The sequence below is a fragment of the Chelonoidis abingdonii genome, chromosome 2 (genome assembly GCF_003597395.2).
Source record: "Chelonoidis abingdonii isolate Lonesome George chromosome 2, CheloAbing_2.0, whole genome shotgun sequence".
Taxonomy (NCBI): domain Eukaryota; kingdom Metazoa; phylum Chordata; order Testudines; family Testudinidae; genus Chelonoidis; species Chelonoidis abingdonii.
Window position 1 is genome coordinate 239,799,079 of NC_133770.1, and position 17,637 is coordinate 239,816,715.

A 17,637-nucleotide genomic window follows, 5' to 3' on the forward strand; every position below is an offset into this window, starting at 1 on the left:
ACAACTACATTTTGAGATCAGTTAGCCAGTTTTTCATTCACTTAATAAGTGGCATGTTGATTTTGTATCATTCTAGCTTCTTAATTAAAATGTCATGTGGTACTGAGTCAAATACCTTCCAGAAGTCCATTACATCACCACTTATTTTAATCAACCAAACATAAATCTTAAAAAAAAAAAAAAAAAAAAATAGATATCAAGTTAGTTTGACAAAATTTATTTTTCATAAACCCATGCTGTCTGGTATCAATTATATTACTTCCCTTTAATAAGTTCCATTCCAGCTATTCCATTATTTTGCTCAGGACTGAGTGAGGCTGACAGGCCTATAATTACCCAGTTACTCTTCTTAAATGCTGATAAAACATTAGCTTTCTTCTAGTTCTCTGGAACTTCCCCAGTGTTACAAGAGTTATTTAAAAAAACAAAACAAAAAACAAACGAACATTAAATAGTGCAGAGCACTCCTTGACCAGTACTTTTAAAAATTATTGGATATAAGTCACCTGAACCCACTGATTTTAAAATGCCTAGCTTTAGCAGCTGCAGAGTATCCTCCTTAGTTGGAATGAAAAGTATTCCATCACCACATGCCATGACTACATCACATGGTTTTGTCCCAAATACAGAACACTTATTGAGCACTTCTGTCTCTTTTGCATCATTATTGATGGCTGCCATTTCCCCTCTAGTAATGGACTAATACCAGTTAGGTTTCCTTCTGTTCCTAATACAATTTAAAAACTCTTCATTGTTCTTATCTCTGCTAGCAATAGAGTTCTCCTTATATCCTTTTGCTTCCCTCATCAATTTTCTATAATTCCTAGCTTCGATGTATATTCATTACTATGAACATCCCCCTTCTTCTATTTGTTAAATGTTTTTTGTTTGTTTTATAATCTAATAAAATGCTCTTGAACAATTATTCCCAGTTATTCACATTGTTCTGTTTAATTCTCTCTCAGAACTGATTTGGTTTATAACTGTTTTCAGCATTGTGAAACTAGCCCCTTTCAAGCAGATGGATATATATCATTGTTTTGGACTTTATCAAAATGTATTATGTGCAAACAGAACCATGTCACGATCACTTGTACCTAATCTACCACTAATTTTTAGTATGTGATCAACTCATCATCCATCTAGATGGTTTCTAATATAGAATTACCACATATTGGATGCAACACTTTTTGAGTTATGAAATCATCTTCTAAAAATTATAGAAGTTGCAATGACAACTTAGTACTGGCAGCATGAGACTTCCAGTATACATCACTCAGACTGAAATCCTCATGGTAACAGCTTTTTTCCCCTTGCACATTGTAGCTAGGTGCTTAAGGAGATGGTCATCCTGTTCTCTAATGTAATTTGGTGTCTGTAGCAGACAACACCTTGTACCCAACCTTGTGCTTTATCTATTGGAAGCAAATGATCTTGAATGCTTGCGGATCAATGTTCTAAGCCGTCAGTGACTAAAAAGTGGTATTTTTGACAGAGGGCTCCCATTCCTATGCTATATTGGTTCTTACACCATGCTGTTCACTATAGTATGTAAGCACCTATCCCCTTCCCTTTTGCCCACTTGTTCCTTCCTAAAAAATAATAATAAAAAAAAAATGCACCCAATGCTTATAACCTATTTAACATTTCAATCATGTAAATCTTGCCCCCAGGAACTAGCTCGACTTTAGGCTCACAAATGAGGCAGTTAATCTTTATTACTCAAGCTCCTGGCATTGGTGTATAGACAATTACAGAATTTCTGTGTGTCCTCTGGTGTCTTGATTAACTTTTTTTTTCCAACATCTTAGATGGGCTAAACAAGTACTCGCTTGTTTCCTCTTTTCACTTTGTCCTTTTCTTATTAGTTGAAGTCTTGCCTGATCTCTAGGGAATTCATTCTCCTTCTACCAAGATGGAGGCCACCTACTTCCCCATAGAAGGTGGACCAACATTCCACAAAACCCACTTCGTTATACCACTTGCCTAGCTAGTGCTTCATTTCTAGAATCTTCTGCCTTCTTCACTCGCTGGACAGGACAGGACAGGACTTCAGAGAAGAATGTCCAATTGATTTTCTACTACAGCACCTTTTTGAGTTCTCTGAAGTCACAGAATCATAGGCCTGGAAGGGACCTTGAGAGGTCTTCTAGTCCAGCCCCGTGCACTCAAGACAGGACTGAATATTATCTTGAATGTCCCTGACAGGTGTTTATCTAACCTGCTCTTAAAAATCTCCAGTGACGGAGATTCTATAACCTATCTATAATCTTCAAGACATCCCATGAAGCAGCATTATTAGCACTGACGTGCATTATCACCAGTGGATCCTTGCCCACTGATTTAAGAAGCGATCAAGTCTTAGTATCAAGAATATCAAGTACCAAGACTCATGGTTTGGCCCCAGGAAGAAAGAATGCCATACCTGTCCCTTTCAGAATGTTATTTACATTCTTAGTATAAAATTCCCCATCAAAAAATCGTACATCTTACTCAGATGGCTAGAGCTTTTTGTGGGCATGCTTGATTTTCTTATGGTTTGGGCTGAGCAGCCTTCCACAAGTATGTCCTATATACCTTTCTGTTGCATTTGAGCAGTTAGATATTCAGAGATGTATTCTGTAGTTTGCACATTGAAAACATGGTAACAAATGGAAAATTTTAGCCACGTATAATTCCTCCTGGTCCTCTCCTCTCGGATAGTCAGAGACTGACAACTCTTATCTGTCCCCAACTGTGGAGAATGCCACCTCATCCTCTTGCCTCTGGTGGTTATAAATTGCCAAGCTTCCTCTTCAAATGCCTCTTTTTTGGTTTCTTGGTGGCCAGTTACTTTTGTCCTTGAATCTGCAATAATGATGTTTCCTGAATCTGGCTGTTCAAGAACTCCTCGGCCTCTCTGAGGTTCCATAGTGTCTGTACTTATCCTTCCAATTCAAGAATCTTTTCTTTCAGGTCACCAACTTTCACTTCATATAATGGAAGTTCATTCTGGCTTCAGGCAGGAAAGTAAACATGGAACATCCATTACAGGTCTCAGATACAAATCCACAGCTAGTCACCATGGTATCAAACATAGATCACCACCTAGAAAAAGAGCCTCTCACATGCCCTCTTGTAAACTCCTTCTGAAACTCCCCATTTGCCTCTTTGGGATTTTGCCTGGCAACTGGTATATACTGAACTTTGCTGCTCATCTCCATACATCCATTAACAAGGAGCGATTAACTATTCAAAAAAAAGACTTCAAACACTGAAGCTGATCAAAGAGTCCCAGCCAAATGGCCCAAACTGACACACAAATAAACAGACCAGTCTCTCCCTGACCTGTTCAAGATCCTACAGCCCAGCTAGACAACACTCACGAACAATACAAAAAAAGACATATCAAACAACAAGAATTCTCCCTCCAAACACAAAGTCCACACATAGGCTATATGAAATTACAATTTACCACTCCTGTTTGTCAATTTTCATTGGCCACTGAGCAATAAGCCAGTCATTTTTAAATCAAGTGCTGTTACAGTATTACCTCCAGAGCCATTTTTTTCTGGAAGACTCCAGGAAACCCTGGCTCATCAGACATCTGATTTCACCAGTCAGAGAGAGAGCAGAGTTTTTAAAATATTCCAATTTGGAATATCCCCATACAATAAACATACCCAGAATCAGTGCCACTATAATTCTAAAAAATGAAAATGTAGAGGAGGTAGGAGAAGTAGATAGAGAGACTGAAGAACAAAAGGAGTAAAGAGCAAATAGGGGGAGAAAGACAGAAGAGAAAAGAATGAGGTAGTAAGATGAGGAAAAATGTGCTGGTAGGGAACACAGAAAAAAAGATTACTATTTCACATTTTCTTTTTCCTAGTCAAAGATGATTCACTGTTAGAAATAGATGCAGTGTAGTCACAAGACTACTTTATCATTCAAGTTTAAACATTCCAATTAGCCCTACTGCAGTTTATTATACAGCGCTAGCTTCAAAAGTTGAACTTCGTGTTACAAAGATGGTTTAAGACAAAGAAATTTAAAATCAGATTCACAATGTATTGAAAGTCAAGATTAAGACGGCTTAGAGATACTGTTATATCTTAAATTGAGGATATATTTTATTATATGCAGTGTGTTGTTATAGCCATGTCAATACAGGATATTAGACAAGGTGGGCAGGGTAATATCTTTTATTGTACAAATTTCTGTTGGTGACAGAGACAGTAAGCATGATGTATTTTACTGTAAATAGAGTTCCAGTTGAAAAACAAATAGGATGAAAGTTTCCATTCGCTTTTCATTTTACCAGAACAGCAAAATATTTGACATCTTATCCATTAAATTCTTCCCTACCCACATTTGAGCCACACTAACTTATTATAAAAAAATAAACCTAATACAAGACACTGGCTGATCAGAGATTCACAGCCCTTAAGTAACTCTAGAGCAAAAGGAACTAGTATCCTTTTTTCCCTTCCAAGGATTAGCATTAGTCAGAGTTATCATGCCAAACAGTCAAGAAGTTACTGAATACGGCGTTCAAGATTACGGAGCCCTGTTTTCTAACTACGCTTGTTTTCCTCAGTCCTGTAAATTGGTAGCACTACCTCAAGTCTCAGATGTGGCAGCAAACCTGGAAGACACTTTACTGAGCCAGTGAAGTCTCAGTGTTACTGATAAGTCTTCGATCTTAGCAAAAGGGGAAGAGAAGTCTTAATTACACAATGGCCCCGCTAGCAACAACATGAATATAGCAAGCTCCTTACTTGACATCTCAACTGGAAGAGTATTACAATATTTGTTGAGGGGGAAGACAGTGACAATATTAACCAATGAGATTTTGTTGCTTCACGCTGAGACATTAGAAACAATATAAAAAACAGAAGAGACTAAACCATTTTAATAAACTAGCATTAATATATTTTAAAAAGAACTCTGAGGGCTTGGCTACACTGGAGAGTTGCAGCGCTGATGGTGGGTTTACAGCGCTGCAACTTAGTAACCGTCCACTCCTGCAAGGCACATCCAGCACTGCAACTCCCTGGCTGCAGCACTGGCTATACAGCTGGTCTGCTTAGGGTATAATGAATGAATGCAGCGCTGCTTGTCAAGTGTGGCCACCAAAAGCACTGTAATTGGCCTCCAGGGTATTAGGAGGTATCCCAGAATACCTGTTCAGCCACTTTGCTCATCAGTTCACACTCTACTGCCCTGGCCTCAGATGACCCGCCCTTTAAATGTCCCGGGGAATTTTAAAAATTCCCTTCCTGTTTGCTCAGCCAGGTGTGGAGTGCAATCAATCAGTGACCATGCCTCCACGCTCCAAACGAGCCCCAGCATGGAGCAATGGCGAGCTGATAGACCTCACCAGTGTTTGGGGGGGAAGAAGCTGTGCAGTCACAGCTGCGCTCCAGCCGTAGGAATTACGATACCTATGGCCAGATATCAAAGGCCATGATGGAAAGGGGCCATGACCGGGACGCGGTGCAGTGCAGGGTTAAAGTAAAGGAGCTGCGGAGTGCCTACTGCAAAGCCCGTGAGGGAAACCGCCACTCAGGTGCTGCCTCCACAACCTGCCGTTTTTACAAAGGAAGCTGGACACGATACTTGGGGGTGACCCCACTGCCAATCGGAGGACAACGATAGACAGTTCAGAGCAGGGAGAGGAGAGGGATGGAGAGCGGGGAGAAACCGAGAGTGAGGCTACTGGGGTGGGGGAAGACACCCCAGAGTCCCAGAGGCATGCAGCCACTAGCTCTTCTCAAGCCAGGAGGAAGCTAGCCAGTTGCAAGCAGCCTGAACTTGTTGTGTGAAGAAGAAGCAGGAGGAAGCGGGTTCGGAAGGTACAGCTTTTTTTTCCAGGATGGAAAATGTTTAGGGAGAGAAGGGGGGGTTAATGGCTGCATGCATGCATGCTAAGATGTGGAAATAGCCGCATTGATGTGGTCTATCAACGTCGCGGTAATCGCTTCTGTATCTCTTCAGCTCTTCTTGCCCAGAGTGAAGGACGAGGCCGATTACAGGGACCCGAGCCATTTGTGGTCCTTGTCCAGTCAGGCTAAGCGCGTCTGCGACACTGTGCCACGAGGGGTGGGGGGACCATGCTGCCAATCAGAAGCTGCATAGGGGCCCAGGACAAATCGCATTGCTGGCAGAAGACCCCTCCCTTGCTTAGGTAACCTGTCAGCAGTGAGATTCTTCAGGATTAGACTCCTGGAAAACATGGATAGTGTTCACTGCAGGTCCTCCACAGCTCTCTGCTTCCCAACACACAGAACCCAATGCAGCCTGAATCAATCAGTTCCTTCCCAGGTAGCCGCGGGCAGCGGTGGCTTCCAGGATTATTAACCTCCTGCACTCGTTACCCTCTCACCATGTCTCGCTGCTGTGGCTCTCTGTGCTGTGTTTGCTATGTGGAACTTTTATGTAAAGTGAGATCTGTGAACTCCTGTCACTGTGATTATATCATGCCAATGCTGCCTTTGTTAATGTTTCAATTTTTTGTCTTTTTTCTAATAACAGCGTCCTTGACTACTGCTAGAAATGGCTGGCCTTATCGATAGACTCCTGCTGAAAAGCATACAAACCTGAGGAAAAAGCAAAGAAAAAAGCAGAAATATGGTGAAAGAGTTATGAATTAGCTGCCAGAGAGAGTAAGGAAGCTGCAGGACTGGAGAGAAATGCAGCACTGGAGGAAGAGAAAGCAAGGAGAAGGAATTGGCTAATAGAAAGCAACAAAGCAGCTCTAAGCCTCCCTGGCATGCCAATGGACTGTAATCCAGTCACATTGTTCCATGCAGGTAGAGCACTACTCTGGTGCTGCGCCACCCCCACAGCTCTCTCTTGCCCCGTCAAGTCAACCTTCAGCATCCAGGTTCTTACTTTCCCCTTACCACCGGGCACCAGCTGCCTCACACCCTGTTATGTTCATCACCCACCTTGAGAAACTACCGACCCTCACCCTCTCACTCAACGCGCAGAGAACTTCATGAGTATCATACTTGTCATGCAGTAGATTATGCCTACGTGCTGCCCCACCCCCATCACAACCTCTCTCCTGTGCCGCCAAAGGTCAGTCCAAACCCGCTCCAGCATCCAGGTTCTTACCACCACCAGCTGCCCACACCTGTATGTTCATCACCACCCCTGAGAACTACGACCCTACGCCCATCTCCCCATGCAGTATTATTCATTTCACCCTGTAACGATGCAGCAGTCAATCCCCCATTGCACCCAGATGTATGGTTATGCCAGACAGGAACATATTCAAACCTTGTGACACAATGTAACAGTTCACATCACCCATTCACCGCCCCGCTGCCCCTTCTATTAGGTTCCCAAATGTGGTGTGTAGCTCGCTGTCAAGAAAGTTTATTTTAATCTCTTGTTTTTCATGAAAAATGATTTCTTGTCTGTGTTTGGGAACAGTTCTTTATTATGGGCTGCAGAAAGTGAAGAAACCAAGGCGAGCCGCCCGAGGAAAGAAGGAAACCATGCAGCTGGCAACACATTTTAGGAAAAAACAGATTCCTATTTATTGTTAACAACTGGCCACCGTTCACTCACCCATAGTGCAAGGCACCAAACATTACTGTTGGTGGTTTCAGGCGCTCAAATTCCCTCCTCACTCAAGGCATAAGGCACGCCCTAATCCCTTCGTAAGCTTGTGCTGGCCCTGTAGTAGCACCTGCTCTCTGGGCTGTGCAATTCAGCCATCCAGCGTTGAGCCTCTGGAGTCCATCCTCACTGAAAAATGTGGTTCACCCTTTCCCTTCATCAAGATTATGGAGGGGTCAGCATGCGGATATAACCGCAGCAGGGCTCTGCTCGTTTCCCAAGTGTAGCTTCCATAAAGAGAACACAAGCGCCCTTATCACTTTCGTTAAAAACGGATCCAAAAGCACCACTCCAACAGTCATGTTGTCAGTACACACCTGTTAAGTTTCTCTGGCCAGCTGTAGTGAATCGCGGTCCCTATGTGCTCCTGTTCAAGGCCTTCCTGTCATACGGTTTCCATGAGCCCAAGGCATTAACGAGGTAAGTGGGAGTCTTCAACGGGATCACAATGGGAACATCTTCAATGTCCCAAGCTGTGATCTTTCACGGTCATGGCGAAAAAAAAAAGTCCCTGGCCTGAAGCTTCGCATGAACCAGAGGGCCCGCCAACCTTGGGTTTTCCGAAAGCATGCGTGCATCATGCCACCTTTCCAGGACCCAGCCGGCTGTGTAAATGTCAATGATGCTAACAGGGGTGATCATACCAAGCCACCGTGGAGAACCATAGAGAAATACGTCCTGTATCCCGATTAATGTACTCCGGCTATGCTCAGGTGGGGTGGTGGCCCAGAACAGGAATATGCGTCCCTTAAATCGGCCTCCTCCACAGTTAGGGAAACGCCATTGTGCAAGACCCATCCAGAAATGTCCTGCACGTTCCCTCAGAGTCACGTGGATTCTTACTTAAGCAGGATGTCGATTGTGGCCGTTGCAAACTTGCATCAACACGATTCCAACGGTCGACTTTCCTACTCCAAACTGGTTCCCGACCGATCGGTAGCTGTCTGGAGTTGCCAGCTTCCAGATTGCAATAGCCATCCACTTCTCCACTGGCAGGGCAGCTCTCAATCTCATGTCCTTGCGCCTCAGGGTGGGGGGTGAGCTCAGCACACAATCCCATGAAAGTGACCTTTCTCATCTGAAAGTTCTGCAGCCATTGCTCGTCATCCCAGACTTCCATGACAATGTGATCCCACCATTCAGTGCTTGTTTCCCGAACCCAAAAGCGGTGTTCCACGGTGCTGAGCATGTCCGTTACTCCCACAAGCAATTTAGTGTCACGTGTCAGGTGACTCGATATCATCGTCGGACTCTTCACTGTCACTTTGGAGCTGAAGGAATAGCTCGACTGCCAAACGTGATGTGCTGGCGACACTCACCAGCAAAGTTCTCAGCAGCTCGGGCTCCATTTCCCACAGAAATCGCACTCCACACAAACCGTTGGGAGACTCACGATGGCGTCAAACGTGGACGGTAAAACAGTGACTGATGGGATGTGAAGCGTTGCACCACGGGGCGTTGGGACAGGAAGCGGAATGACCCGCACCCTTCCGTCCCCTTCCCACAACGCCAAAATGGGACGAGGTGCTCTGTGGGATAGCTGCCCACAATGCACCACTCCCAATAGCGCTGCAAATGCTGCAAATGTGGCCACACTGCAGCGCTGTCCCTACACAGCTGTACGAAGACAGCTGTAACTCCCAGCGCTGCACAACTCCAAGTTTAGTCAAGCCCGGAATCAGAACAAGCTATTGGAACAATGTAACTGCAAAGTTTATTATTCTTTTCATAGCAACACAAGAGTACAACAAAAAAGACAGTAAATCTGCTAAGTATTGTATCTTTCCAATTAAGCATATAGGCACTCTAAAAACCTGGCCTCAGTATCTAAAAATTAACCACTACGTTTAGTAACAAGGTACAGGGTGTCATTTAAGATAAGAAGCCTGCCACTGTACACAGGAAAAATAACTAACAACTTTGCAAGAGAATTTATTCCAGAAAAGGCACATGATATAATTCAGAGATTTAATTTAACTGCACTAGCTTTGAAGCAGACTTATTAAATGCTCTACGTATTCATGATATGGCCTTTGGTTTCTGTATTGACCATTACACCTATTACTAAACATATATCTAATTATAACTCCCACTCTAGAAGGTGACTGTGTGAAAGAGTTCTACAATGAAGAGGAGAGAAAGGAGAGCAGAGGAGACCCACCTAGCTCAGCTCTACATTCACAGATTAAGGTGAAGGTGAGTCAAGTCTACTGAGAGGTTTACTTTTTGTCATTTTCAGAGAATTACACTCAAATCGTAAGTCTATGCTGATATTTATCACTGCAACAATTGCATGATCCGGTATCTATACTAAATGGTCACACAGTGTGTGCATGTGACATAGTACAAAGGTTGAACAGACCTCCCTGCAGGAGGTTCCACAGCCATGTCACACCTCACCCACTGGGGTCATAAATGGAGGTCTTGCCAACCCAGACAACAGCATGGATTTTTGTGGATTAAATTCCAGGCAGGGTTTTCAGTGTCACCAGTTCAGCAGAGCATGGAACTTCAAGCAGATGAGCAGTTCTTGTTTTGTTTAATTCTATACTGTTTATTTGGAGTTTACAGATTTAAGACGGTTGTAGACAATATGGCTAGAGATAATTCTCATTTGTGGTTACACAAGTACTGTGTATATAAACCACAAATTTCAGAAAGGAATCTTATTTTCTGTGAACTCTCTCTTCAGCTATTCAGGTTCACACACTAACTCAAAAAAAAAAAAGTTTCATACTAAATATTTTATTTCAATTAAAAAGTTAAAATCCTGTTAACATCCAACTGAAAAACAATGTAAGGATACCTATGTAGATTAGGCACACATTTCAATTTACCTTAACAATATAATAATCTGGCAATATAGTTGAAAAACTGGAAATTACAACCACAAAATCGTAGCAATCATTTGCCTGCTCCCCACTAAGAATAATGGGAGATCTTATTCTAATGTCTGCATTAGGCAGTAAATTAACAGACAATTCAAAAGATGAACACATTCCTGCTAACATTTTAAAAAGATATTGGTGCACAAATAAGTAAACAATGTACAGTTCTTTTGTCATCTGTGTTCCACGAGAAATAGTAAAGCAGTGTGGGAAAGAATATATGAAATGTTCAGGCTTCTTAGAAGCATTACAAACAATGGAATGTAAAAAAAAAAAAAGGGGGGGGGGATGTCAAGACGTAATTGACAGTGTTCTGTATGAAACCTCACACAACTTGGCAGACTAGACCAGAATCCAGGTAAAAAGCTTTAATGGGAGGGAAGAAAGAAGAAATGTAAACACCAGACTTAATTCTGCTGGATTAAAAAACTAAAGAAAACATAGCTATAATTCAAATCATTTTGTGTGTACGAAAAGAGGTTTAATTTACATTTTAATAACCAGTAAATGAAGATGTTTACATTAAAAGAATCTCATCTTCACTTCTGGTTGGAAGAAAGAAAACTCAAATGATAGTTAATACTCCAGAAAATAGTTTCCTTCATTCATGCTTTTAAAGCAAAAACACACTAGAGAGTAAGATTCTAAGAAAAGTGTAATAGTAAAGAATGCCAAGCAATATGTAGGGACTAAAAGTAAGAAGTGACAATATTCCTGTTTTAAAGGTTTTAACTTTCTGTTGTTCACAATAACCCCCTGAAATCTCAAAATGTTTCCTTACTAATTTCTTTGCTTAGTACATGGAGTATACTAGAAGTTTTTTGTTTTTTTAACTTGTTATTTATACATGCTGGGCTCCTGACATTGACCGCATGATCTTAGAAAAACAGAACAAAAGGAACACCGAAAAATTGTTTTTAGAAACAAAGATGTAAAACTTACAGCCAGATCTAATATAAGGAACATTAAGTAGACCAAATATTGGACCCCATCAACCTGACAATTTGAACAATATAAAAAAAATAAATTACTGAAAAAAGCAGAGATGCTTGTCTAATGGTGGCCACATGTACCTGTATGAAGAAAACAGTGCAAACAGCAGCTGGCTATTTTGTGCACTTCTAACTCTTTACAGATAGAATCTATTATCTTACTGTTAAGATTCACGGTGTCCCCCCCACCCCTTCCTTATGCCTTTAGTTATTCACTGTGATTGAGCAGTAAATGTAAACAGATGAGTAGAGACCTTCACATTATATCAGTATTGTATATATTTCTAAGGCATCTAAGCATTTGATATTTTTAACACAGAGCACAGTTAAATAGAAGACATAAAGAGATCACAAAGTATTTTCAGTCCAGCTTCCTTTGGTTCCATGGCACACATCTATTTGTTGTTGTTATTAAAGGCTTTCTCCAAAAGGTGGGTCCAAAAACTCCTTGGCTAAAATATTTTTTAGCTTTCATTTAATATGCATATCTGTATTAACTACAACATATCCACCAAAACAAGGACCCAGGCAGAACTAATATCTGGATCAGAGTCACAACTGATTTTAATTACAGTATTCTTCTAATCTACTGTCAGTAGGTAATATCCTATTATTATATCATTGGCACTGCTATGCTTGGGAAGATCCCAAAATAGTAATGAAAAAGCTTTTTAAAAAATTCATGAAATAATTTAACCAGATCTTTGTAGATTAACTGTTCAGACTGACAACAATATTTTAGCTAATTTAAATATATACACAACGTATTTTAATAACATTAGGTAAAAGCTAAATCTTATTTAACTAAGAAAAACAAAATCAACTCCTCAGCAGATCACCTGCAGCAGCTTTAAATCATTATGTAAGGCCTCACTAAAGTTTCCTTAACAGTTGGTTTTAGCACTCAACATCCAGAAATCCAAGATAGTAATATTTTTGGTTTTATAAGCAAGAAATAAAAACCAAGATTTATATAATTATAATTAAAAGACTTCTATAATAATATGGAGAGGCAGACCAAGCTGATAGGGGAATAGATTACAAATCAGAACATTTCCAGGAATCAACCACATTTCTAGCTCTGCCACTGATGTGGTGTGGGTGAGACATCTCACTCCATGCCTCAGCTTCCCATCTGTGAAATGGGGAAAATTATATTTCCCTTTCTTTGTAAAGCATTTAGATATCTGTGGATCAAAACTGCTATTCAAGAGCTAAATATCACTGTTATAATTAGAAGATGGGGCCATAAAAATGTTGAGTCCCGAAACAATCACCCATTAAAGTTTTTATTCCATCAGTCTAAACATTTTTTACAGTAAAAACACTATAATTTATTAATATTTGTTTGATTATCCTATTCAAAAGATCTATGAAGTCTTCATATTTTATATATTAGAGAATATATACAATCTTGTATTGCCCTTATCTATCCCACTCTCCTGTCCTCTGCCATCTTCACACCCATGTGTCATGTCTTGTCCCTATTTAGATGCCAATCTTGGAATTAGATACACAGTTGAAGGTTTCAGTAAAGCTCAACACTGACACAATAATCAATAGGGTTCATTGCGAGTACGGGTCTGCCAGCACAGATCAGTTTGCATGATCAGGATATTAGACTGCATGATATTTAGGGCAAAAACTGTTTATATTTTTATAGCACCTAACACAATGGGACAGACATCCTGGTAGTAGAATCTGAATGCTCCAGAGATACAAAAAAAAAATTCAATTTCTGAAATAAAGTGTAATTTCATGAGGTTTCCTACTGTCTAATTAATTCCACATAAGATGGTCTGGATAGAAACTCAGTTTTTTAAACTGCATGTTTTACATTTAGTTAATTTAATTTATTTAAGTTGTAAATAAAAATAGTAAATGCGTCATCTATGTTGTAAATCAAATGGACATTATCCCACTTTTGTCTTTTTTTAAAAAAAAAACTAACTGAAAGATTAGAGATGAAATATTTTCTTCAATTTGTTTACTATTTGTGTTTGACAGCACTTTGTGAATAGCCAATTTCACTACATCCAATTTCCTCTTTTGGTCAGGGTATATCACAAACAAAGGAGACAAATATTTTATTTTTAAAAAGGAAAATATGATTTTAAAAGTGACAAAAAGTAGCAGAAAGACTCATGAGCCGGTATAGTACATGAAACTACTTATAATTGATTTTTTAAGTAAATTTCAGATTACGTTCTTTTAAATGAGTCTACTTAAAATAAACATATTACCAAAAATTCATAAGATAAAATCACTTCAACAACAATACTGCCAATGTAAGGATAAAAAGAATACATCCAAACAAATCAAAGGTAGATTTTCTTCCAATTAAATGATACATTGATTTTTATGAATGTGCGGTCATTTCTCAGTTCAGAGATCAGTACCTTGGCCTGTGCTCATTACACCATGAAGTTTAAGCCAAAATGCATGGTACATACATCCAACCTTTTTTTCTTCTCAATATCTCCTCACCTAAACTCTATACAGTCAGCTGTGTCACACACCTAATACTGCACAACATAAACATCTCCACTATACGCTCAGCTGTCAGACAACTAAAACTCGCTCATCTGGAGCAACATGAACATCTCCACAATGTCTCCCCCTTCACTGTGGCTACATTAACTCTGCAATACAATAAAGGGGATTTCTTTCCTAGTAGCTATTTTTCTCTCCATACACACACACTACAGAGGTTCCTTTTAGACAGCTATCGACTGAATCTCCTTCACCCTCATTCTTCCTCCCTACAGAATAGCTTCCTAATTCAAGAACAGACATCAATTTTAGACATGGCCTGAGTGTCATTGTCTCTGGTTTTCCATCATTCCCTTTTCTTTCTCTTCCCCTCCCCCTTTATCGCTGCCTGTCACCTGCTCCCTCCCCGGCAGCCTTGTTCTTCCAGGTCAGCTCAGCACACACACACCTTCTCTGCCTATTCATCCTGGGCGTGTGGGGCGGAGATGCCCAGGCAGGCAACCGACTGCATCCCTTCCCGTCGCTGTCAACAAGGGGCAACTCGGCAACCTCTCTCTCTCCGAGATCCAAACACACCAGTAGTTGCTGGCAGTGTAATAACCAAAAGCCTTTGGTTCCCCCCCCCCCGCCCCGTTTCTTCCCATCCCTAGCTACACAAACACCAGCCCGGCCACTTCTGCTTGATCACAAAGGCCTGTCTTATGCCGCCTTTCGATCACCGGCCCCCACTAACCCTCCTTCTCCTCCTCCAATCCCTCCATCAGCCCCCTCCGTTCCCCAATGCCCGTGCACCCCCAGATCAACGAATGGCCCCCACCGCCGCCTTGTCTCCCCCATCACCCGGCTTAGGGAAAGGGGGGCCTGAGGGGAGCGAGGTCAGCCCAGGGGCACCGCCTGCCCCAGCCCCCGCACCCTCCCCGGCTCTCACCTAGGGCCACCTCACAGGCTTTGCGCAGCTGGGAGTGATGCGCCTTCTTCACCTCCTTGTCGGCCAGGATCTTCTCCAGGGCCCGGGTCAGGAACATGTTCTTCGTCTTCTTGCCTTCATACATGGGAGCGATCGGGGGGACCGGCCGCTCCCGCAGGAGGGAGGCAGCGGGGACCGGGCAAGGGGGGCACTCGGGCGGCTACGAGTCAGGGACTGTGGCCGCCCGGCCGCTGGGGGCAAGGAGGGGAGAGCGGAGCAGGTCACCGCGCCGTGAGCGAGGCCTCCGGGGACGGGCCCGGCCAGGGCACTGCAGCCCCTGGGCAGGAAGCTCTGACCGCGGCGCTCTCAGCCCCGGAGTCTCCCGCCCGCACCAACCTCCATTAGCAGCGGCGGCGGCAACAACCTGCGCTCGCCATGTTGAGAGGAAACGACGTCAGGGCCGCGGCCGAAGGACTGCGGAGGAGGAAGCGGCGGCGCGATACCCCAACCCGGCAGGAAGGCGGAGGGAGGGGCAGGCAGAGCCACGGCACTACGGAGGCTCAGCGGGGACTCGCCTCCTCCCCGCCCTAGCGGTGCGCTACAGGTGCGGAGGAAGGGAGAAGGGCTGGGGAGAGCGAGGCGCTGCCACCTGGGAGCTACTTCAGCAAAGGGAGCGGCAGCACCGCCCCCCTCCGGGCGCCCAGCGAGCGAGCCTCAGGCAGCGCTACCCGTCACTGGGGAGAGACGCCCTCAGGCTGCTCTGCCACCTACCACCACCCTCTTCCGGGGAGAGACTCCCTCGGACAGAGCTGCTCCCCACCCCCAAGTTTCACCCTGGCTATAGCAAGAGATTCCTTCAGGGAGACAGCGCCAGGACTCTCCCTGCTCAGGGGATAAAACTCTTTTGGGCAGACCTGCTTGTCCGGCTCTCCCCAGCAGGAGGAAGTCGGGACTCTGTCGGGCATATAGAGGTATTTATGTCAATGAGATGATGTATCTTCTGCGTTCATACTGGCCCAGCCTCTCAGCCCTTCACTTTGATTTGAGACGTAACTCACAAGAGCAGGGGTAGGAAGTGTATTTATATAATTGCAAATTGTGCATGATACTAATGAGGGCTGAGGAGGACCACCAGGAGTTTTTCTTGTTAATACTAAATAGTATTATTGTGCGCTTCGAAAGTGTTGTGGGTGTTTCTGTCCAAAGACCTCAAAGCATTTTACAAACATTCAGTCTTTCTGAACAGTTACTTTTTCTTTGCCATTAATACCACTATTACCCTACCCCCTTAAAGTCCCATTTTAAATACGTTATTTCACAAGGGCCATCAATGTTAACACCTCTCCTCTCTTTAGCATAAAGTGACATAGGAAAAACAAAGCCTAAACTAAAAAACGCTGCTGTAATTTTTTGCACTTCCACTACATGATTAAATGGTGTTTTTTTGTGTTTTAATTGTTGTCTGTGTTTATCTTCTTAGACTTTATTCCCCTGGGGTAGGGACGGTATTTTCTTCATATTCTGTAGAGAACCAAGCATAAAGTCAAGTATCAGGGGTAGCAGTTTTAGTCTGGATCTGAAAAAGCAAGAAAGAGTTCTGTGGCATCTTATAAACTAACAGACATATTGGAGCATGAGCTTTCATGGGTGAATACCCACTTCGTCAGAAGTATGACATGTATTCACCCACGAAAGCTCATGCTCCAATAAGCATAAAGTCAGCTCTCAACAAATGCTAGGTAACAATAAATAACAGTAAGTCCCAAATTTTGCACTTACAATTAGTACAAATGTATCTAATTGTAGGAATGGACCCTAACTAAGTCCTGGTCTACACTAGGAGAATTTTGCTGGAATTAGTACTCCTGTATATAATACCAGCAAAGAGCTCATAGTGTGGATGTAGGTTATACCAACAAAACTGAACTTTTGCTGGCATAATTTATTCTTGCCCCCTCCCCGAGCAAACTAAGATATACTGGAAAACGCACACTTTGCTTTATAACTGTATATACTGTATAACTATGGATATGTCTACACTGCGTAATTAGGTTGATTTTATAGAAGTCAATTTTTAGAAACCAGTTTTATACAGTCGATTGTGTACACACTAAGCGCATGAAGTCAGCGGAGTGCATCCTCACTACCATGGCTAGCATTGACTTACAGAATGGTGCACTGTGGGTAGCTATCTCACGGTTCCTGCAGTCTTCGCTGCCCATTAGAACTCTGGGTTAAGCTCCCAATGCCTGATAGACCAAAAACATTGGTGGTTTGGGGTACATGTTGTCAGGCTCCCCTCCCTCCGTGAAAGCAACAGCAGACAATTGTTTCACACCTTTTTTCCTGGGTTACCTGTGTGGTAATCTAGCCTCCCAGTCCCAGACCTGGACTTTAGTGTCCACCAGTCTGGTCCTGTCCCAAACCTGGACTTTTGCGTCCAAAGTTTGGGGGCTTACCTGAAACTCCCCCAAGCTCACTACCAGCTTGGATATTCTCGCTGCCACCAGAATCAGGAATTATCTATGGGGCCTGATCCCCCTTCCTCCCTCTGGTGTCCCAACCCTCCCTTGGGGGAACACCCAGATTCCCAATCCCTTGGATGCTAAAAGCAGGGACAATAACCCCTTCCCCCTCTTCTCAGGCTTGCCTCGCGGCTAACCTGGGAAGGAAGAAACAGCTTTTCTGCTTCCCTCAGGAAATGAGATGCACAAATACCACAGCTGGCTCTGCCACCCCCCTTGCTCCA

At 42.8% G+C, this 17,637-nt stretch overlaps 1 protein-coding gene across 4 annotated transcripts in view; it reads right to left on the reverse strand.

The window, feature by feature from the left end:
- Window positions 1–15,757, reverse strand: part of ARFGEF1 (ARF guanine nucleotide exchange factor 1) — a 195,764-nt gene extending 180,007 nt beyond the window's left edge. For 2 of the 4 annotated variants that reach the window (XM_032805006.2, XM_032805007.2), the window contains exon 1: window positions 14,910–15,756. In XM_032805006.2, coding sequence (XP_032660897.1) covers window positions 14,910–15,033 — 124 coding nt within the window. In that variant the 5' untranslated portion in view covers window positions 15,034–15,756. Of the gene's footprint in view, window positions 1–14,909 lie in introns of all 4 variants that reach the window. The other 2 variants (XR_012655356.1, XM_032805003.2) reach the window with 2 other exon arrangements.
- Window positions 15,758–17,637: the final 1,880 nt, after the last annotated feature.